Source organism: Salvelinus fontinalis, chromosome 23 (genome assembly GCF_029448725.1).
Source record: "Salvelinus fontinalis isolate EN_2023a chromosome 23, ASM2944872v1, whole genome shotgun sequence".
Classification (NCBI taxonomy): Eukaryota; Metazoa; Chordata; class Actinopteri; order Salmoniformes; family Salmonidae; genus Salvelinus; species Salvelinus fontinalis.
In genome coordinates, this window is record NC_074687.1 from 10,515,035 (window position 1) to 10,539,844 (window position 24,810).

The 24,810-nt window shown below is 46.8% G+C and overlaps 1 protein-coding gene across 5 annotated transcripts in view; it reads right to left on the minus strand.

Moving 5' to 3' along the window:
- The window catches only part of LOC129820836 (tensin-1-like), a 310,756-nt gene that overhangs the window by 60,904 nt on the left and 225,042 nt on the right, over positions 1-24,810 (minus strand). For all 5 annotated transcript variants that reach the window (XM_055877855.1, XM_055877852.1, XM_055877854.1 and 2 more), the window contains 8 exons: positions 24,690-24,739; positions 16,685-16,856; positions 16,120-16,293; positions 15,812-15,876; positions 8,344-8,427; positions 7,668-7,780; positions 7,512-7,572; positions 860-935 (listed from right to left, as the gene is read on the minus strand). In XM_055877855.1, the coding sequence (XP_055733830.1) occupies positions 860-935; positions 7,512-7,572; positions 7,668-7,780; positions 8,344-8,427; positions 15,812-15,876; positions 16,120-16,293; positions 16,685-16,856; positions 24,690-24,739 (795 nt within the window). The remainder of the gene's footprint in view (positions 1-859; positions 936-7,511; positions 7,573-7,667; positions 7,781-8,343; positions 8,428-15,811; positions 15,877-16,119; positions 16,294-16,684; positions 16,857-24,689; positions 24,740-24,810) is intronic.

Below are 24,810 nucleotides of genomic sequence, written 5' to 3' on the forward strand. Positions count from 1 at the left end.
GATTTAGGTTATAGTTAGGTGAAAAACATATGAAATTCCCTTACGTCAATGACTTTATGCAAATCCAATCAGTTTTTCCCGTTGATTCAATGTCATCAAATAGATATTTGTTGTTGTTGAAATGAAGTAAAAACAACGTTGATTCAACCAGTTTTTGCACAGTGGGAGGCTACTTGAGTAACTGTCAGGGAATTAGAACAAGACGAAAATTGCAGCAATATATATTTAGTATGTTTTTATATATTTTTTAAAATGAGAGAGGTCCTGACCTCAGTGTCTTCATATGTAGCTACAGGTCTGCTGCTACAGTGTCTGTTGGGGGCCGAACGGTATTGCCTTCAGTGAGTGCTTCTTTTAAATTGCCTTGTACAATTGCCTTGTACATGCCAAATGAATCAGTGGCTGATAGCCTAGGAAACTGAAGCGACATGTCTCTGTGTCTGTGCTGAAGAGGAGAATGGACAACAAAGTATTAGTCTTCTTCTTGTCTTAAAACTCAAATAAAAACTCTAATATTTCCAGCCTGGTCTTGAAGAGGACGTCATTTTGACATGCTAGTTTACAGCCTGGATATCGTGTGCTAATGAGGGTAGTTAAACTGAGGTATAGGGCTCATGCCAAATGTCCTCTAGTTTTTACAGCCCTGCTGTTTTATTAATGGGGACTATAAAAGTCTTAAGGACAAACATACTGTATTTGTACACAATAAATTGCATTCCGTCTTAATAACAGAGGTCAATCCACTATCTCCTAATTACTAGGGGGCTTAATTCATTACCATACTACACACTCCCAAAGGCTATGTACAGTACATGTCATACTTATCCATGTCACTCAGGGAGGAGCTGATGGTCCTTACCAGAATGTCCCCCTTCAGCAGCAGGCCTGGCTCAATGGTGATGCAGACACTGGTCTGGCTGTCTCCCTGGACACTACTGGAAACACACACACACAGAGCCTTGTGAACACACCACACCATCACGCTATCAACCAACACACACACACAGAACCTTGTGAACACACCACTCCATCACACTATCAACCAACACACACACAGAGCCTTGTGAACACACCACACCATCACGCTATCAACCAACACACACACAGAGCCTTGTGAACACACCACACCATCACGCTATCAACCAACACACACACAGAGCCTTGTGAACACACCACACCATCACGCTATCAACCAACACACACACAGAGCCTTGTGAACACACCACACCATCACGCTATCAACCAACACACACACACAGAGCCTTGTGAACACACCACACCATCACACTATCAACCAACACACAAACAGAGCCTTGTGAACACACCACACCATTACGCTATCAACCAACACACACAACGAACCACCACTCCACTCCACACCAAACACAGAAACACAAAAACATGTCGTACTCTCTTGAACACACCGCCACTATAAACACGCTGAGGGTAATGTTCTGGCTGAGGGTAATGTTCTGAATGAGGGTAATGTTCTGGCTCAGGGTAATGTTCTGAATGAGGGTAATGTTCTGGCTGAGGGTAAGGTTCTGAATGAGGTTAATGTTCTGGCTGAGGGTAATGTTCTGAATGAGGGTGATATTCTGGCTGAGAGTAATGTTCTGGCAGAGGGCAATGGTCTGGCTAAAGGTGATGGTCTGGCTTAGTGCAAACGCAGGTACACACAGTTTGGGTGTGCACTTAAGCGTGAGCACACACACGCACGCACGCGCGCACGCGCACCAACCCACCCACCCACACAAGATTTAGGTTGATCTACATACAGTGGGGAGAACAAGTATTTGATACACTGCCGATTTTGCAGGTTTTCCTACTTACAAAGCATGTAGAGGTCTGTAATTTTTATCATAGGTACACTTCAACTGTGAGAGACGGAATCTAAAACAAAAATCCAGAAAATCACATTGTATGATTTTTAAGTAATTCCTTTGCATTTTATTGCATGACATAAGTATTTGATACATCAGAAAAGCAGAACTTAATATTTGGTACAGAAACCTTTGTTTGCAATTACAGAGATCAAACGTTTCCTGTAGTTCTTGACCAGGTTTGCACACACTGCAGCAGGGATTTTGGCCCACTCCTCCATACAGACCTTCTCCAGATCCTTCAGGTTTCGGGGCTGTCGCTGGGCAATACGGAATTTCAGCTCCCTCCAAAGATTTTCTATTGTGTTCAGGTCTGGAGACTGGCTAGACCACTCCAGGACCTTGAGATGCTTCTTACGGAGCCACTCCTTAGTTGCCCTGGCTGTGTGTTTCGGGTCGTTGTCATGCTGGAAATCCCAGCCACGACCCATCTTCAATGCTCTTACTGAGGGAAGGAGGTTGTTGGCCAAGATCTCGCGATATATGGCCCCATCCATCCTCCCCTCAATACGGTGCAGTCGTCCTGTCCGTTTTGCAGAAAAGCAGCCCCAAAGAATGATGTTTCCACCTCCATGCTTCACGTTTGGGATGGGTTCTTGGGGTTGTACTCATCCTTCTTCTTCCTCCAAACACAGCGAGTGGAGTTTAGACCAAAAAGTTATATTTTTGTCTCATTAGACCACATGACCTTCTCCCATTCCTCCTCTGGATCATCCAGATGGTCATTGGCAAACTTCAGATGGGCCTGGACATGCGCTGGCTTGAGCAGGGGGACCTTGCGTGCGCTGCAGGATTTTAATCCATGACGGCGTAGTGTGTTACTAATGGTTTTCTTTGAGACTGTGGTCCCAGCTCTCTTCAGGTCATTGACCAGGTCCTGCCGTGTAGTTCTGGGCTGATCCCTCACCTTCCTCATGATCATTGATGCCCCACAAGGTGATATCTTGTATGGAGCCCCAGACCGAGGGTGATTGACCGTCATCTTGAACTTCTTCCATTTTCTAATAATTGCGCCAACAGTTGTTGCCTTCTCACCAAGCTGCTTGCCTATTGTCCTGTAGCCCATCCCAGCCTTGTGCAGGTCTACAATTTTATCCCTGATGTCCTTACACAGCTCTCTGGTCTTGGCCATTGTGGAGAGGTTGGAGTCTGTTTGATTGAGTGTGTGGACAGGTGTCTTTTATACAGGTAACGAGTTCAAACAGGTGCAGTTAATACAGGTAATGAGTGGAGAACAGGAGGGCTTCTTAAAGAAAAACTAACAGGTCTGTGAGAGCCGGAATTCTTACTGGTTGGTAGGTGATCAAATACTTATGTCATGCAATAAAATGCAAATTAATTACTTAAAAATCATACAATGTGATTTTCTGGATTTTTGTTTTAGATTCCGTCTCTCACAGTTGAAGTGTACCTATGATAAAAAATTACAGACCTCTACATGCTTTGTAAGTAGGAAAACCTGCAAAATCGGCAGTGTATCAAATACTTGTTCTCCCCACTGTATATTATGGAGACTTGATTGGTAAAACAGTGAGATAGAGGAAATACAGGGAGATACAGGGAAAGAAACATGTTATTAATGCATTGACAAGGAAGGAAGGAAGGAAAGTAAGAAAGAAAGGAAGGAAGGAAGGAAGGAAGGAAAGAAGGAAGGGAAAGTGGAGGAGACAACATGATGAGTCCCACCCGCCGTGCTACCATCTGTGGGCATGACTTCCTGTGTGCTCAAACGTCTGCTTAAAGCTGTATAATCCATCACTGCCTGCCCGGGCCTGGGAAGATGTAGGGGTCCTTCAGCAAGGCCCTGGGGCATCCACACACATCCCTGTCTACTTATTTCAATGGCTCCTCAAGTTACTAATAACAATACTACTGATCATAACACTTGGCTGGAACAGCTGAGGCTGGGGAACTACAGATCGGGTCTGGGGAACTATAATCTGGGGCTGGGGAACTAGAGACTGGGGCATTGGAACTAGAGACTGGGGCTGGGGAACTAAAGACTGTGGCTGGGGAACTAAAGACTGTGGCTGGAGTACTAGAGACTGGAGCATTGGAACTAGAGACTGGGGCTGGGGAACTAGAGACTGGGGCTGGGGAAATAGAGACTGAGGCTGGGGAACTAAAGACTGTGGCTGGGGCACTACAGACTGGGGCTGGGGAACTAGAGACTGGGGCTGGGGAACTAAAGCCTGTGGCTGGGGAAATAGAGACTGTGGCTGGGGAACTACAGACTGGGGCTGGGGAACTACAGACTGGAGCTGGGGAACTAGAGACTGTGGCTGGGGAACTAGAGACTGTGGCTGGGGAACTAGAGACTGTGGCTGCGGAACTAGAGACTGAGGCTGGGGAACTAAAGACTGGGGCAGGGGAACTAGAGACTGAGGCTGGGGAACTAGAGACTGGGGCTGGTGAACTAGAGACTGGGGCTGGGGAACTAGAGACTGAGCCTGGGTAACTAGAGACTGGGGCTGGGGAACTAGAGACTGGGGAACTAGAGACTGGGTCTGGGGAACTAGAGACTGAGCCTGGGGAACTAGAGACTGGGGCTGCGGAACTAGAGACTGGGGCTGCGGAACTAGAGACTGGGGCTGGGGAACTAGAGACTGTGGCTGGGGAACTAGGGACTGGGGTTTGGGAAGTAGGGACTGTGGAACTAGAACATGGGGCTGGGGAACTAGAGACTGGGGCGGGGGAACTACAGACTGGGGCTGGGGAACTAGAGACTGGGGCTGGGGAACTAGAGACCGGGGTTGGGGAACTAGAGACTGGGGCTGGGGAGCTAGAGACTGGGGCTGGGGAGCTAGAGACTGAGCCTTTGGCACTAGAGACTGTGGCTGGGGAACTACAGACTGGGGCTGGGGAACTAGAGACTGGGGCTGGGGAACTAGAGACTGGGGCTGGGGAAAAAGAGACTGAGGCTGGGGAACTAGAGACTGTGGCTGGGGAACTACAGACTGTGGCAGGGGAACTAGAGACTGTGGCTGCGGAACTAGAGACTGGGGCGGGGGAAATAGAGACTGTGGCTGCGGAACTAGAGACTGGGGCTGGGGAACTAGAGACTGGGGCTGGGGAATTAGAGACTGGGGCTGGGGAACTAGAGACAGGGGCTGGGGAACTAGAGACTGTGGCTGTGGAACTAGAGACTGGGGCTGGGAAACTAGAGACTGTGGCTGCGGAAGTAGAGACTGGGGCTGGGGAACTAGAGACTGTGGCTGCGGAACTAGAGACTGGGGCTGGGGAACTAGAGACTGCGGCTGGGGAACTAGAGACTGGGGCTGGGGAACTAGAGACAGGGGCTGGGGAACTAGAGACTGTGGCTGGGGAACTACAGACTGTGGCAGGGGAACTAGAGACTGTGCCTGCGGAACTAGAGACTGGGGCTGGGGAAATAGAGACTGGTGCTGGGGAACTAGAGACTGGGGCTGGGGAACTAGAGACTGGGGCTGGGGAACTAGAGACAGGGGCTGGTGAACTAGAGACTGTGGCTGCGGAACTAGAGACTGTGGCTGCGGAACTAGAGACTGGGGCTGGGAAACTAGAGACTGTGGCTGGCGAACTAGAGACTGGGGCTGGGGAACTACAGACTGGGGCTGGGGAACTACAGACTGTGGCTGGGGAACTAGAGACTGGGGCTGGGGAACTAGAGACTGGGGCTGGGGAACTAGAGACTGGGGCTGGGGAACTAGAGACTGGGGCAAGGGGAACTAGAGACTGGGGCTGGGGAACTAGAGACTGGGGCTGGGGAACTACAGACTGGAGCTGGGGAACTAGAGACTGTGGCTGGGGAACTAGAGACTGTGGCTGGGGAACTAGAGACTGTGGCTGCGGAACTAGAGACTGAGGCTGGGGAACTAAAGACTGGGGCAGGGGAACTAGAGACTGAGGCTGGGGAACTAGAGACTGGGGCTGGTGAACTAGAGACTGGGGCTGGGGAACTAGAGACTGAGCCTGGGTAACTAGAGACTGGGGCTGGGGAACTAGAGACTGGGGAACTAGAGACTGGGTCTGGGGAACTAGAGACTGAGCCTGGGGAACTAGAGACTGGGGCTGCGGAACTAGAGACTGGGGCTGCGGAACTAGAGACTGGGGCTGGGGAACTAGAGACTGTGGCTGGGGAACTAGGGACTGGGGTTTGGGAAGTAGGGACTGTGGAACTAGAACATGGGGCTGGGGAACTAGAGACTGGGGCGGGGGAACTACAGACTGGGGCTGGGGAACTAGAGACTGGGGCTGGGGAACTAGAGACCGGGGTTGGGGAACTAGAGACTGGGGCTGGGGAGCTAGAGACTGGGGCTGGGGAGCTAGAGACTGAGCCTTTGGCACTAGAGACTGTGGCTGGGGAACTACAGACTGGGGCTGGGGAACTAGAGACTGGGGCTGGGGAACTAGAGACTGGGGCTGGGGAAAAAGAGACTGAGGCTGGGGAACTAGAGACTGTGGCTGGGGAACTACAGACTGTGGCAGGGGAACTAGAGACTGTGGCTGCGGAACTAGAGACTGGGGCGGGGGAAATAGAGACTGTGGCTGCGGAACTAGAGACTGGGGCTGGGGAACTAGAGACTGGGGCTGGGGAATTAGAGACTGGGGCTGGGGAACTAGAGACAGGGGCTGGGGAACTAGAGACTGTGGCTGTGGAACTAGAGACTGGGGCTGGGAAACTAGAGACTGTGGCTGCGGAAGTAGAGACTGGGGCTGGGGAACTAGAGACTGTGGCTGCGGAACTAGAGACTGGGGCTGGGGAACTAGAGACTGCGGCTGGGGAACTAGAGACTGGGGCTGGGGAACTAGAGACAGGGGCTGGGGAACTAGAGACTGTGGCTGGGGAACTACAGACTGTGGCAGGGGAACTAGAGACTGTGCCTGCGGAACTAGAGACTGGGGCTGGGGAAATAGAGACTGGTGCTGGGGAACTAGAGACTGGGGCTGGGGAACTAGAGACTGGGGCTGGGGAACTAGAGACAGGGGCTGGTGAACTAGAGACTGTGGCTGCGGAACTAGAGACTGTGGCTGCGGAACTAGAGACTGGGGCTGGGAAACTAGAGACTGTGGCTGGCGAACTAGAGACTGGGGCTGGGGAACTACAGACTGGGGCTGGGGAACTACAGACTGTGGCTGGGGAACTAGAGACTGGGGCTGGGGAACTAGAGACTGGGGCTGGGGAACTAGAGACTGGGGCTGGGGAACTAGAGACTGGGGCAAGGGGAACTAGAGACTGGGGCTGGGGAACTAGAGACTGGGGCTGGGGAACTAGAGACTGGGGCTGGGGAACTAGACACTCGGGCTGGGGAACTAGAGACTGGGGCTGGGGAACTAGAGACTGGGGAACTAGAGACTGGGTCTGGGGAACTAGAGACTGGGGCTGGGGAACTAGAGACTGGGGCTGGGGAGCTAGAGACTGAGCCTGGGGCACTAGAGACTGTGGCTGGGGAACTAGAGACTGTGGCTGGGGAGGCTAACTCAGCGTAATAACGTGTGCCAAGCGCACAATGGATTTACTGGTGTAAACGGTGTGTGTGTGTGTGTGTGTGTGTGTGTGTGTGTGTGTGTGTGTGTGTGTGTGTGTGTGTGTGTGTGTGTGTGTGTGTGTGTGTGTGTGTGTGTGTGTGTGTGTGTGTGTGTTCTTACTAGATCCCAGATGTGTAGACTGGCTGCATGGCCTGATAGATCTTGAGGAAAGGGCGACAACCTGAAAAGCCATCGCAGAACACTGAGTAAGTGTGTGTGTGTTGGTGTGTGTGTGTGTGTCTGTGTGTGTGTGTGCGTGCATGTGTCAACTCTCACCTCCTTTGGACTCAAAGTTGGGGATGCCGTGCATGATGACATGGTGAAGGAACAGGGGTTTGTTGTTGATCTTGATATGCCCAGAAAGAAGGCCGCTAAAATACTGTACATACCTGGGGGAGAGATAGGAGAGAGAGAGAGAGAGAGAGAGAGAGAGAGAGAGAGAGAGAGAGAGAGAGAGAGAGAGAGAGAGAGAGAGAGAGAGAGAGAGAGAGAGAGAGAGAGAGAGAGAGAGAGAGAGAGAGAGAGAGAGAGAGAGAGAGAGAAAGAGGGCAAGGGAGAACAGGATCGAGAGGTAAAAATTCACCAGAGGGATTAACATGCCATCATTGTAAACTGGACATGCTGCCTCTACTTATAACCGTTGCAAAGACAACAACAGAAGCTTACATCATGCATAGTCACTTATGACTTTCAGTCTACGGATGAATCAGACATTGCCTTAACTCTATAAATTAGGACGCAAAAGGACAAGGAGGCCTCTGTTTCCGCTACAGAAAATGTCAACAAATTGAAAGAAAGACAAAGAGAGTGGTTTGGAGAGTAAGGTGAACTCTATTTGTCGAGTATCTCACTTCACTCTGGGACCAAAGTCATAAAGAGACATGAAACAGGAAATGATAGTGGGGTCAAAGAGGAAGTAGAGAGGTCAGACAGGAAGTGAAGGGAAACTGACCTCTTCTGAGACGGCTGACCCACAGGAAGCACTTTGTCTTCATAGAACCTCTTCATGGCAAACCTGTCCAGGGCCTGGTCGGCACTAAACACAAAGAGACAAAGATCTCGTCAGAACTCGTACCCACACACATTTTACAGTAGTGTTTTGCAGACGTGACTGTATACTGTTCACTGTAGTGTTTTGCAGACGTGACTGTATAGTGTTCACTGTGGTGTTTTTGCAGTTATGACTGTAGTATAATATACACTGCTCAAAAAAATAAAGAGAACACTTAAACAACACAATGTAACTCCAAGTCAATCACACTTCTGTGAAATCAAACTGTCCACTTAGGAAGCAACACTGATTGACAATAAATTTCACATGCTCTTGTGCAAATGGAATAGACAAAAGGTGGAAATTATAGGCAATTAGCAAGACACCCCCCAAAACAGGAGTGATTCTGCAGGTGGTGACCACAGACCACAGACCACTTCTCAGTTCCTATGCTTCCTGGCTGATGTTTTGGTCACTTTTGAATGCTGGCGGTGCTCTCACTCTAGTGGTAGCATGAGACGGAGTCTACAACCCACACAAGTGGCTCAGGTAGTGCAGTTCATCCAGGATGGCACATCAATGCGAACTGTGGCAAAAAGGTTTGCTGTGTCTGTCAGCGTAGTGTCCAGAGCATGCAGGTGCTACCAGGAGACAGGCCAGTACATCAGGAGACGTGGAGGAGGCCGTAGGAGGGCAACAACCCAGCAGCAGGACCGCTACCTCCGCCTTTGTGCAAGGAGGTGCACTGCCAGAGCCCTGCAAAATGACCTCCAGCAGGCCACAAATGTGCATGTGTCAGCATATGGTCTCACAAGGGGTCTGAGGATCTCATCTCGGTACCTAATGGCAGTCAGGCTACCTCTGGCGAGCACATGGAGGGCTGTGCGGCCCCACAAAGAAATTCCACCCCACACCATGACTGACCCGTCGCCAAACCGGTCATGCTGGAGGATGTTGCAGGCAGCAAAACGTTCTCCACGGCATCTCCAGACTCTGTCACGTCTGTCACATGTGCTCATGTGCTCAGTGTAAACCTGCTTTCATCTGTGAAGAGCACAGGGCGCCAGTGGCGAATTTGCCAATCTTGGTGTTCTCTGGCAAATGCCAAACGTCCTGCACGGTGTTGGGCTGTAAGCACAACCCCCACCTGTGGACGTCGGGCCCTCATACCACCCTCATGGAGTCTGTTTCTGACCATTTGAGCAGACACATGCACATTTGTGGCCTGCTGGAGGTCATTTTGCAGGGCTCTGGCAGTGCACCTCCTTGCACAAAGGCGGAGGTAGCGGTCCTGCTGCTGGGTTGTTGCCCTCCTACGGCCTCCTCCACGTCTCCTGATGTACTGGCCTGTCTCCTGGTAGCGCCTGCATGCTCTGGACAATACGCTGACAGACACAGCAAACCTTTTTGCCACAGTTCGCATTGATGTGCCAACCTGGATGAACTGCACTACCTGAGCCACTTGTGTGGGTTGTAGACTCCGTCTCATGCTACCACTAGAGTGAGAGCACCGCCAGCATTCAAAAGTGACCAAAACATCAGCCAGGAAGCATAGGAACTGAGAAGTGGTCTGTGGTCACCACCTGCAGAATCACTCCTGTTTTGGGGGGTGTCTTGCTAATTGCCTATAATTTCCATCTTTTGTCTATTCCATTTGCACAACAGCATGTGAAATTTATTGTCAATCAGTGTTGCTTCCTAAGTGGACAGTTTGATTTCACAGAAGTGTGATTGACTTGGAGTTACATTGTGTTGTTTAAGTGTTCCCTTTATTTTTTCGAGCAGTGTAGTATTTACTGTAATGTTTTTGCGGACATGACTGAAGTAAACTATAGTATTCACTGTAGTGTTTCGTGGACATGACTGTAGTATATTGTAGCAACACTTGCCGACTAGGGCTAGCTAAAATGGCACAACTACCAGACTTTGCCTACTGTTAAATGAGGGGAACATCTCAACCAGAACATAAGAAACACAGGTTTGAAAAATAAGTACAGCATCGTTTGTCACCGTTTTTGGGCATCTTGTGAACTTGATCAGCTGAATCTCTGAAATACAACAGTGCTTTCACAGAAAGCTATCTAGTGGAAGTAACATATCTAAGAAGTAATTTGGTGTACTCTTGTAAATGTGTGATTTATCTGTGTTGGTCCCATGTTTCATGAGCCGAAATAAAATAACCCAGAAATGTTCTCTCAAATTTTGTGTACACATTTGTTTACATCCCTGTTATAGTGAGCATTTCTCCTTCGCCAAGATAATGGATCCACCTGACATGAGGTGATATATGTGGTAAATCAAGAAGCTGATTAAACAGCGTGATCATTACACAGGTGCACCTTCTGTTGGGCACAATAATCTAAAATGTGCAGTGTTGTCACACAACACAATGCCACTGATGTCTCAAGTTTTGAAGGAGCATGCAATTGGCATGCTGACTACAGGAATGTTCACCAGAGCTGTTTCCAGAAAATGTAATGTTAATTTCTCTACCATAATCAGCCTCCAACATCGTTTTAGAGAATGTGTTAAGTACATTCAACCGGCTTCAAAACTGCAGACCAAGTGTAACCACGCCAGCCCAGGATTTCCACACCCGACTTCTTCACCTGTGGGATCATCTGAGACCAGCCACCCGGACAGCTGATGAAATTGTTGGTTTGCACAACCTAAGAATTTCTGCACAAACTGTCAGAAACCGTCTCAGGGATGCTCATCTGTGTGCTCGTCATCCTCACCAGGGTCTTGACCTGACTGCAGTTTGGGGCCGTAACCGACTTCAATGGACAAATGATCACCTTTGATGGCCACTGGCATGCTGGAGAAGATTAAACAGATTAATCCTGGTTTCATCTGTACCGGGTAGATGGCGGGCGTCATGTGGGCGAGCGCTTTGCTGATGTCAACATTGTGAACAGAGTGCCCCACGGTGGCGGTGGGGTGATGGTATGGGCAGACATTAACTACGGACAACGAACACAATTGTATTTTATCTATGTCAATTTGAATACATAGTCATACCGTGATGGGATCTTGAGACCCATAGATGCCAATCATCTGCCGCCATCACCTCGCGTTATAAGAGCACCTTCTAGGCTAGGAAACACCGTCACCACCGATAAATCTTCGATAATCAAGAATTTCAATAAGCATTTTTCTACGGCTGGCCATACTTTCCACCTGGCTACCGCTACACAGGTCAACAGCTCTGCACCCCCCACAGCAATTTGTCCAAGCCTCCCCCATTTTTCCTTCACCCAAATCCAGATAGCTGGACCACTACAAATCAGCCGGGCTAGACAATCTGGACTCTCTCTTTCTAAAATTATCCGCCGCAATTGTTGCATCCCCTATTTACTAGCCTGTTCAATCTCTCTTTCGTATCGTCTGAGATCCCCAGAGATTGGAAAGCTGCCGCGGTCATCCCCCTCTTCAAATGGGAGACACTCTGGACCCAAACTGTTACAGACCGATTTCCATCCTGCCCTTCCTTTCTAAGGTCTTTGAAAGACAAGTTAACAAACAGATCACCGACCATTTCAAATCCCACCGTACCTTCTCCGCTATGCAATCTGGCTTCCGAGTTGGTCATGGGTGCACCTCAGCCACACTCAAGGTCCTAAACGATATCATAACCGCCATCGATAAAAGACAGTACTGTGCAGCTGTAATCATTGACCTGGCCAAGGCTTTCGACTCTGTCAATCACCGTATTCTTATTGGAAGACTCGATAGCCTTGGTTTCTCAAATGACTGCCTCGCCTGGTTCACCAACTACTTCTCAGATAGAGTTCAGTGTGTAAAATTGGAGGGCCTGTTGTCCGGACCTCTGGCAGTCTCTATGGGGGTGCCACAGGGTTAAATTCTCGGGCCGACTCTTTTCTCTGTACACATCAATGATGTCACTCTTGCTGCTGGTGTTTCTCTGATCCATCTCTACGCAGACGACACCATTCTGTATACTTGTGGCCCTTCTTTGGACACTGTGTTAAAAAAACTCCAGACGAGCTTCAATGCCATACAACTCTCCTTCCGTGGCCTCCAACTGCTCTTAAATGCAAGTAAAACTAAATGCATGCTCTTCAACTGATCACTGCCCGCACCTGCTCGCCCATCCAGCATCACTACTCTGGACGGTTCTGACTTAGAATATGTGGACAACTACAAATACCTTGGTGTCTGGTTAGACTGTAAACTCTCCTTCCAGACTCACATTAAGCATTTGCAATCCAAAATGTAATCTATAATCGGCTTCCTATTTCGCAACAAAGCATCCTTCACTCATGCTGCCAAACATACCCTCATAAAACTGACTATCCTTCTGATCCTCGACTTCGGCGATGTAATTTACAAAATAGCCTGCAACACTCTACTCAGCAAATTGGATGCAGTCTATCACAGTGCCATCCATTTTGTCACCAAAGCCCCATATACTACCCACCACTGAGACCTGTATGCTCTCGTTGGCTGGCCCTCGCTTCATATTCGTTGCCACACCCACTGGCTCCAGGTCATCTATAAGTATTTTCTTGGTAAAGCCCTGCCTTATCTCAGCTCACTGGTCACCATAGCAGCACCCACCCGTAGCACGCCATCCAGCAGGTATATCTCACTGGTCACCCCCAAAGCCAACTCCTTTATTGGCCACCTTTCCTTCCAGTTCTCTGCTGCCAATGACTGGAACGAATTACAAAAATCACAGAAGATGGAGACTCATATTTCCCTCACTAACTTTAAGCATCAGCTGTCAGAGCAGCGTACCTATCATAGGCCATCTGCAAATAGCCCACCCAACTACCTCATCCCCATATTGTTATTTTTTCTTCTTTCTCCTTTGCACCCCAGTAGCTCTACTTGCACATTCATCTTCTGCACATCTATCACTCCAGTGTTTAATTGCTAAATTATAATTATTTTGCCACTATGGCTTATTTAGTGCCTTACCTCCATAATCTTACTTAATTTGCACACACTGTATATAGACGTTTTCTATTGTGTTATTGATTGTACGCTTGTTTATTCCATGTGTAACTCTGTGTTGACTGTGTCACACTGCTTTGCTTTATCTTGGCCAGGTCGCAGTTGTAAATGAGAACTTGTTCTCAACTGGCCTACCTGGTTAAATAAAGGTGAAATAAAAACAGATATTAATAATAATGTCTCAACCTGAAAATGCACGGCCCCGTGTCGCAAGGATCTGTACACAATTCCTGGAAGCTGAAAATGTCACAGTTCTTCCATGGCCTGCATACTCACCAGAAATGTTACCCATTGAGCATGTTTGGAATGCTCTGGATCGACATGTACGATAGCGTGTTCCAGTTCCCGCCAATATCCAGCAACTTCACACAGCCATTGAAGAGGAGTGTGACAACATTTCACTGATCATTTCATTGATCAAGTCTATGTGAATGATATCTGTCATGCTGCATGAGGCAAATGGTGGTCACACTAGATATTCACTGGTTTTCTGATCCACACCCATACCTTTTTTTTAAGGTATCTGTGACCAACAGATGCATATCTGTATTCTCAGTCAGGTGTAATCCATAGATTCGGGCCTAATGAATCTATTTCAATTGACTGACTTCCTTATTTAAACTGTAACTGAGTAAAATCTTTTAAATTGTTACATGTTACGATTATATTTTTGTTCATGGCTGCATAACACTACAGTGAATACTACAGTATACTACAGTCATGTCCGCCAAAATACTACAGTGAATACTATAGTATACACTATATTTTTTTATGTTTAGTCATTTAGCAGATGCTCTTATCCAGAGCGACTTACAGGAGCAATTCGGGTTAAGTGCCTTGCTCAAGGGCACATGGACTGATCTTTCACCTAGTCAGCTCTGTGATTCAAACCAGCAACCTTTCAGTTACTGGCCCAACGCTCTTAACTGCCAGGCTAACTGGCGCCCCAGTGAATTATAAAAAAATATATACATATATGCATATGAATATAGTAATACTACAGTATTTAGACCATAGTATACTAAAAGTATTTTTTTATGTGGGCGTAGCGCTCAGTCATATCTATAGACTTCTTCAAAGGACTCTATTTTAACTGTTAAAAAAAGTGACGCTAGTGTCAAGAGACTGTGACCCCCAATACTTCCAATGGCCCAATACATCCAACGCCCAATACATCCAATGGCCCAATCCATCAAATGGCCCAATCCATCAAATGGCCCAATACATCCAATGGCCCAATCCATCAAATGGCCCAATACATTCCAATGGCCCAATACATCCAATGGCCCCAATACATCCAATGGCCCCAATACATCCAATTGCTTCAATACATCCAATGGCCCAATACATCCAATGGCCCAATACATCCAATGGCCCCAATACATCCAATGGCCCAATACATAAAATGGCCCAATACATTCCAAAGGCCCAATACATCCAATGGCCCCAATACATCCAATGGCCCAATACATTCCAATGGCCAAATACATGCAATGACGCAATACATCCAATTACCCAATATATCCAATTACCCAATACATCCAATTACCCAATACATCCACAGGCCTCAATATATCCAATGACCCCTATACATCCAATGGTCCCTATACATCCAATGGCCCCATAGCAGATAGAGGAAAACCCATAAAGCTGCTCCTTTTCGCGGACGTTGTCATTTTAGTGAACTCACAGTGTTGTTTTGCTTTATCTGCATTGACTTAATTAGGGCCTGCTTTGTTAAAAAAACAAATAAGCCTGAACACTGGAACACTGTGTACTGTACACAGTTTTCACGTGTTGGGTAGGGAGGGGCAATGCGATGATCAGTGGATAACATGAATCGTGTGACTCTTCATCATCTGCTTATTTGTTGACTGTCCTACTCTTCTCTATGGTTCTAAGGTTTACGTGACTCCTTCTCTCTATCCCTCCCTCTCACCTCTCTCTCACTCCCCAATCTGTATCTCACTCCTCTCTCTCTCTCTCTCTCTCTCTCTCTCTTTCACTCCCCTCTCTCTCTCTCTCTCTCTCACTCCCCTCTCTCTCTCTCTCTCTCACCCCCTCTCTCTCTCTCTCTCTCACTCGCCTATCTGTATCTCACTCACCTCTTTCTCCTCTCTCTCTCACTCCCCTCTCTCCCTCGCCTCTTTCTCCTCTCTCTCTCACTCCCCTCTTTCTCTCTCTCACTCACCTCTTTCTCCTCTCTCTCTCTCACTCCCCTTTCTCCTCTCTCTCACTCCCCTATTTCTCCTATCTCTCACTCCCCTCTTTCTCCTCTCTCTCTCTCACTTCCCTCTTTCTTCTCTCTCTCACTCCCCTTTCTCCTCTCTCTCTCTCTCCTCTTTCTCCTCTCTCACTCCCCTCTCTATTTCACTCCCCTCTTTTCCCCCTCTCTCTCTCTCTCTCGGTCTGTGTTTGTGCTGTTAAGTGTGAGGATGTATGTGTTCACCTGGCTGATATGTTGCTGTAATGCATGTATGCTGCCACCACCACTCCTGTTCGCCCTCGGTTCCCCTACAGAGACAACATCAAACAAGGATTACCAGTCAGGAAGTATTGCTTTAACATATTGGTCATTCAGAAGATATCTATTGGGAAAGGAAAAAGACGGCCTGAGAACACCGTCTACTGTCTCTGAGCAGCATAAACCGTACAAAGGATCTGATACTGTATGTACAGTATATGACAGCGGTATTGTTTCTCAACATGCTTGAGAGGGCTTTAGTTAGCACAGTACAGTATCACACAGTATCTCACCTTGTTGTGTATGACTACTACATTGTGACTGTCTGCACTCAGCCAAGTGTCCATGGCCTTACAGATAGTGCAGATCTTATCCAGGGCAGGAGCGTGGTGGTCCGGCCAGCCAAAGTCCAACACCTTTGGGTTGAGCTGGTTGATGTCAGAGCGTTTCTCGCTGAGGTTGAAGAGCTGAAAGAGCAACGTGTTTCATCTCATAGAGTTCCTTTTATTTCCTTTCTTTCTACAGAGAGAAAAATGACAGAGGGCAAGCTGATCGCAGATCAGTGTCTACAGGGGCATTGGAGATGGTAAGCTGATCCTAGATCAGTGTCTGCGGGGGTACTGGTGAGGGTAAGCTGATCCTAGATCAGCGTCTACAGGGGCATTGGCGAGGATAAGCTGATCCTAGATCAGTGTCTACAGGGGCATTGGCGAGGTTAAGCTGATCCTAGGTCAGTGTCTACAGGAGCAACTTCAGGATGACACAGATCTACAGTCAGCTTTGTGTTTTCCCCCCCTTAAAAGGAAAGCCTATGAATTGGTAGTGTGAGCTGATCCTAGATCAGTGGGTGGCCCTCACCAGGTAGTTGTCTTGGTGTTTGGAGCGCAGCATGGAAGCCACCTCATGGAGGTTTGCAGAGTAGCTGCTCTCCTCCACAGAGCTGGAGAAGGAGACTGAGATGATCCTCTCAGTGATGTAGACCAGGTCCAACTCATAGTTCTCTTCCAGGGCCTGCAGCAGACTCACACTCCTGAGGGAGGGAGGAAGGAAGGAAGGAAGGAAGGAAGGAAGGAAGGAAGGAAGGAAGGAAGGAAGGAAGGAAGAAAGGAAGGAAGGAAGGAAGGAAGGAAGGGAGGGAGGGAGGGAGGGAGGGAGGGAGGGAGGGAGGGAGGGAGGGAGAACTTTTTACACTTTCCATGGCAATAAAGCTTTGTGAATTAAATTCATTCAATTGTGAGGGTGAGGGCGGATGGGAGATCTTCCATCACAAGTTGAATCACAAGTTGAAGATAGTTGACTACTCTTACTTACTGTATTGCATTGACAGCCAGACAGACATCAGAGGGACCCCCGTGCCATATCATGCTTCCAAAAGCATAATCTATCAAACCCACTATCTGCAACTGACTGAATACTGTCCACAGTCTTTGCTGAATCTCATTTCTTGAGGACAGGATATCACTAAATCAATGTGGGGTCACGGTAGCTTCCAAACTCTAGCTGCTGTTCAGTACATTAAACACACACACACAGAGACACACACACACAGAGACACACACACACACCAGTCAGTACATTAAACACACACACACACACACACACACACACACACACACACACACACACACACACACACACACACACACACACACACACACACACACACACACACACACACACAGTACATTAAACACACACACAGAGACACACACACACCAGTCAGTACATTAAACACACACACACACACACAAACACACACACACACACACACACACACACACACACACACACACACACACACACACACACACACACACACACACACACACACACACACACACACACAGAGACACACACACACACACACCAGTCAGTACATTAAACACACACACACACAGAGACACACGCACACACACACACCAGTCAGTACATTAAACACACACACACACACACACAGACACACACACACACACACACCAGTCAGTACATTAAACACACACACACAGAGACACACACACACACACCAGTCAGTACATTAAACACACACACACACACACACACCAGTCAGTACATTAAACACACACAGAGACACACACACACACCAGTCAGTACATTAAACACACACACAGAGACACACACACACACCAGTCAGTACATTAAACACACACTACACGTTTCGTTTGGATCCACTCAGACAAAAAGAGAATGGAGAGAGATGGATTCAATGGATGAAAATATGTTGCATTCCGTGAGAGTACAGCTCAGGAGACCAAACAAAACATGTTGGTCACTTGACAGGAATCTAGCATATTCTGGGCAGAGCAGAGAGAGAACGACACCATGACTTTTCACAATCTGGTGTATCTGGACCTTAATCAGGAGTGAGTCTAAAACAGACTGGGAGAGCGTATGACTCAGGGAGAGAGTCTACTAGGAATATTTCCCACGTGTCAACTCTGGAGCGCCGACTTGGGAGGATATTTCTCACGTGTCTTCTACGGGGAAATACCCTGGTTTTACAGTGCTACCATGCAGTACATCTGGCACTATGAGAAAGATATTAGTCACAAGGACTAGACAAAGCGATATATGCCAAATGATATCTACTAAACACAAATACAACGTGCTTCCTTCATTTATTTCTCTCCTTCTCTTAGTATATGCCTCATCCAGTCTCCTTCTCTTAGTATATGCCTCATCCAGTCTCCTTCTCTTAGTATATGCCTCATCCAGTCTCCTTCTCTTAGTATATGCCTCATCCAGTCTCCTTCTCTTAGTATATGCCTCATCCAGTCTCCTTCTCTTAGTATATGCCTCATCCAGTCTCCTTCTCTTAGTATATGCCTCATCCAGTCTCCTTCTCTTAGTATATGCCTCATCCAGTCTCCTTCTCTTAGTATATGCCTCATCCAGTCTCCTTCTCTTAGTATATGCCTCATCCAGTCTCCTTCTCTTAGTATATGCCTCATCCAGTCTCCTTCTCTTAGTATATGCCTCATCCAGTCTCCTTCTCTTAGTATATGCCTCATCCAGTCTCCTTCTCTTAGTATATGCCTCATCCAGTCTCCTTCTCTTAGTATATGCCTCATCCAGTCTCCTTCTCTTAGTATATGTCTCATCCAGTCTCCTTCTCTTAGTATATGCCTCATCCAGTCTCCTTCTCTTAGTATATGCCTCATCCAGTCTCCTTCTCTTAGTATATGCCTCATCCAGTCTCCTTCTCTTAGTATATGCCTCATCCAGTCTCCTTCTCTTAGTATATGCCTCATCCAGTCTCCTTCTCTTAGTATATGCCTCATCCAGTCTCCTTCTCTTAGTATATGTCTCATCCAGTCTCCTTCTCTTAGTATATGCCTCATCCAGTCTCCTTCTCTTAGTATATGCCTCATCCAGTCTCCTTCTCTTAGTGTATGCCTCATCCAGTCTCCTTCTCTTAGTATATGCCTCATCCAGTCTCCTTCTCTTAGTATATGCCTCATCCAGTCTCCTTCTCTTAGTATATGCCTCATCCAGTCTCCTTCTCTTAGTATATGCCTCATCCAGTCTCTTTTTCATAGTATATGCCTCATCCAGTCTCCTTCTCTTAGTATATGCCTCATCCAGTCTCCTTCTCTTAGTATATTCCTCATCCAGTCTCCTTCTCTTAGTATATGCCTCATCCAGTCTCCTTCTCTTAGTATATGCCTCATCCAGTCTCCTTCTCTTTGTATATGCCTCATCCAGTCTCCTTCTCTTTGTATATGCCTCATCCAGTCTCCTTCTCTTAGTATATGCCTCATCCAGTCTGTTCTCTTAGTATATGCCTCATCCAGTCTCCTTCTCTTAGTATATGCCTCATCCAGTCTCCTTCTCTTAGTATATGCCTCATCCAGTCTCCTTCTCTTAGTATATGCCTCATCCAGTCTGTTCTCTTAGTATATGCCTCATCCAGTCTGTTCTCTTAGTATATGCCTCATCCAGTCTCCTTCTCTTAGTATATGCCTCATCCAGTCTGTTCTCTTAGTATATGCCTCATCCAGTCTCCTTCTCTTAGTATATGCCTCATCCAGTCTGTTCTCTTAGTATATGCCTCATCCAGTCTGTTCTCTTAGTATATGCCTCATCCAGTCTGTTCTCTTCGTATATGTCTCATCCAGTCTCCTTCTCTTAGTATATGCCTCATCCAGTCTGTTCTCTTAGTATATGCCTCATCCAGTCTGTTCTCTTAGTATATGCCTCATCCAGTCTGTTCTCTTAGTATATGCCTCATCCAGTCTGTTCTCTTCGTATATGTCTCATCCAGTCTCCTTCTCTTAGTATATGCCTCATCCAGTCTGTTCTCTTAGTATATGCCTCATCCAGTCTGTTATCTTAGTGTATGCCTCATCCAGTCTCCTTCTCTTAGTATATGTCTCATCCAGTCTCCTTATCTTAGTATATGCCTCATCCAGTCTGTTATCTTAGTGTATCCCTCATTCAGTCTGTTCTCTTAGTATATGCCTCATCCAGTCTCATTCTCTTAGTATATGCCTCATCCAGTCTCCTTCTCTTAGTATATGCCTCATCCATTCTCCTTATCTTAGTATATGCCTCATCCAGTCTCCTTCTCTTAGTTTATGCCTCATCCATTCTCCTTATCTTAGTATATGCCTCATCCAGTCTCCTTCTCTTAGTATATGCCTCATCCAATCTCCTTCTCTTAGTATATGCCTCATCCATTCTCCTTATCTTAGTATATGCCTCATCCAGTCTGTTCTCTTAGTATATGCCTCATCCAGTCTGTTCTCTTAGTATATGCCTCATCCAGTCTGTTCTCTTAGTATATGCCTCATCCAGTCTATTATCTTAGTGTATGCCTCATCCAATCTGTTCTCTTAGTATATGCCTCATCCAGTCTCCTTCTCTTAGTATATGCCTCATCCATTCTCCTTCTCTTAGTATATGCCTCATCCATTCTCCTTATCTTAGTATATGCCTCATCCAGTCTCCTTCTCTTAGTATAGGCCTCATCCAGTCTGTTATCTTAGTATATGCCTCATCCTGTCCCCTTCTCTTAGTATATGCCTCATCCAGTCTGTTATCTTAGTATATGCCTCATCCAGTCTGTTCTTTTAGTATAGGCCTCATCCAGTCTTACCATCTTTCAGTCATTCTCTCCCTCTCTTTTTACCTCTCTCCTTACTACTCTTGTAGAGGGTATACTGATAGAACAGAGGTTTGGTTCTCCTGATTCAGAGGGGTGGGGTTAAATACGGAAGACACATTTCAGTTGAATGTATTCAGTTGTACAACTGACTGGGTATCCCCCCTTTCCCTCCAGACACCAGCATGCACTGGGCACCAATCTGCTTCTCATCAGCGCTGCCACGGAGCAACGGGCCAGAACTACAGACTTCTATCACTATAGCAGCCCATATCTCTCCACGCTCAATTACGAAGCTGCACCGATCACCTTCACGCATTTAAACAAACACAGCCGGTGAAATATATCCCCTCTATCACTGATAACCAATGCATGATACAAGTCCCATTGAACATGCAATGAGGAGAATATATGTGAATATGTGTGATAATGTTCCATTACGGTGTGTGTGTTTCGTTGAGGGTAATGTGTAAGATACGTGACCAGCCAGATGGAGCACATGATTGGTTTGAACTGTATCCTTGGTTTTGTGCGGGAAAGCCCTCAAAACTTTATACAGCTGTGTCAATATTAATAACTTCACTGCTGTTGTATATTTGTCTTGTAGTATAATACCTCATCACTACACCAACTCATCTCTACACCACCTCATCTCTACACCACCTTATCGCTACACGACTTCATATCTACGCCGTCTCATCTCTACACTACACCAACTCATCTCTACACCACCTCATCTCTACACCACCTTATCGCTACACGACTTCATATCTACGCCATCTCATCTCTACACTACACCACCTCATCTCTACACGACCTCATCTCTACACCACCTCATCTCTACACCACCATATCGCTACACGACTTCATATCTACGCCATCTCATCTCTACACTACACCACCTCATCTCTACACGACCTCATCTCTACACCACCTCATCTCTACACCACCTTATCGCTACACGACTTCATATCTACGCCATCTCATCTCTACACTACACCACCTCATCTCTACACGACCTCATCTCTACACTACACCACCTATTCTCTACACTACGCCACCTCATCTCTACACTACCTCATCTCTACACGACCTCTTCTCTACACTACACCACATCTTCTCTACACTACACCACCTCTTCTCTACACTACCTCATCTCTACACCAACACTTCTCTACACCACCTCTTCTCTACACTACACCACCTCTTCTCTACACTACCTCATCTCTACACCAACGCTTCTCTACACCACCTCTTCTCTACACTACACCACCTCTTCTCTACACTACACCACCTCTTCTCTACACTACCTCATCTCTACACTACCTCATCTCTACACTACCTCATCTCTACACCAACACTTCTCTACACCACCTCTTCTCTACACTACACCACCTCTTCTCTACACTACGCCACCTCATCTCTACACTACGCCACCTCATCTCTACACTACCTCATCTCTATGCCAACTCTTTTCTACACCACCTCTTCTCTACACTACGCCACCTCATCTCCCCAATACCTCATCTCCATGCAACCTCTTTTCTACACCACCTCTTCTCTACACTACACCACCTCTTCTATACGCCACCTCATCTCTACACTACACCACCTCTTCTATATGGCACCTCATCTCTACACTACCTCATCTCTACACCACCTCATCTCTACAATACCTCATCTCTACAATACCTCATCTCTACGCCACCTCTTCTCTACACTATGCCACCTAATCTCTACACTACACCACCTCTTCTATACCCCACCTCATCTCTACAAATCCATCATCTCTACACTATGCCACCTCATGTCTACACTACACCAGCTCTTCTCTACACTACCTCATCTCTACACTACACCACTTCTTCTCTATGCCACCTCATCTCTACAATACCTAATCTCTACACCCCCTCATCTCTACACCCCCTCATCTCTACACTATGCCACCTCATGTCTACACTACACCACCTCATCTCTACACTACCTCATCTCTACACTACACCACTTCTTCTCTATGCCACCTCATCTCTACACCCCCTCATCTCTACACTATGCCACCTCATGTCTACACTACACCACCTCATCTCTACACTACCTCATCTCTACACTACACCCTTCTTCTCTATGCCACCTCATGTCTACACTACACCACCTCATCTCTACACTACCTCATCTCTACACTACACCACTTCTTCTCTATGCCACCTCATCTCTACACCACCTCATCTCTACACTACCTCATCTCTACACTACACCACCTCTTCTCTACGCCACCTCATCTCTACGCCACCTCATCTCTACACCACCTCATCTCTACACTACCTAGTGGTTAGAGCGTTGGGCCAGTAACTGAAAGGTTGCTAGATCGAATCCCTGAGCTGACTAAGAAAAAAATCTGTTGTTCTGCCGCTGAACAAGGCAGTTAATCCACTGTTCCCCGGTAGGTCGTCATTGTAAATAAGAATGTGTTCTTAACTGACTTGCCTAGTTAAATAAAGGTTAAATAAATCTCTACACAAGTAAAGCACAAACTGACAGCTTATGTAATGCCAGGAAGAATATGACACAGAAAAGAGTGGCCTATCTGGATGTCTGAAAGGCTATTGCAGGTTTATCTACAGGGCTTGCTGGTTAGCTAGAGGTTGTTCCCTTCACACAAATGGACAATTTCAACAGCTGCTTGCCGCTTGCCTCTCACAATGGGAATGCATCATATTTGGAGCTGTGTAAAAAATCTTCAAATCTTCACATTCAAATCTTTAAAAAGCTAACAAAAGGTCTCGGATATCTCCCAAATGTGCCCAGAAGTGCTATATTACATTACTGCTTCTCCCTATGAAGTTAATGTTTTTTTTGGCACGGAAAAAGAGTAATGTACTCAAAATAAAATAAATAAGTTCTGCACATCTATAGCTGTACCAATAGGGTCTAATAAAGTAGACACAAGCGTCCTTGGTGGGGTTAATGTGAACAGCGTATAGGTCCTGTCAGTAAAACATGGACCAAGGCCTGCTATCCCATTGTGCGTAGGAGCGATTGAAGGAGGAGGATGGAGTGAGCCATAACATGAACTGCACGGAGAGATCCATAGGGAGTGAGTCTACTTTCATCTTTCCATTGCTACCCCTTTTCAGGTTTCTTCATATTGGTGAAAGACGGGAACTTAAACCATTTTAAAGTCCCTGTGTGAGGACTTTTGTTTCCCTGTTGGTGTTGGCTAGGAAGGAGGAGAGGAAAGAGGAGGAGATGAGAGATGAGGAGAGGAGTGATGAGGAGAGGAGAGAACACATAAGAACACAACACAACAGAATAGGACCCAACAGAACACAACAAAACACAACACAACACAACACAACACAATACAATACAACAGAACACAACACAACACAATACAACAGAACATAACATAAAAAACTGAACACAACACAACAGAACACAATACAACAGAACACAACACAACACAATACAACAGAACATAACATAAAAAACACAACATAAAATAACAGAAAAAACTAAACACAACACAAAAGAACACAACCCAATACAACAGAACACAATACAACAGAACACAATACAACAGAACACAACAGAACACAGCAGAACATCACAGAACAAAACAGAACACAACACAACATAAAGAAGATGAAGTATTGATGAAGACTTGATGAATCAATGAGGATGTAAAGGCTATGGTGAACCACAGTCAACCCTGCTGTACACTATGCTATAAAAATATCTTACCTTGATGGTCTGCGTGGAAACTCCATACTCTTGGAGGACTTTGTGGAGCCCTGAAACGTAAGCAGACAAGGAAGACATGAGTCATTATAGCAAACATTCTTAATAGCGAGACTGCGTAGGT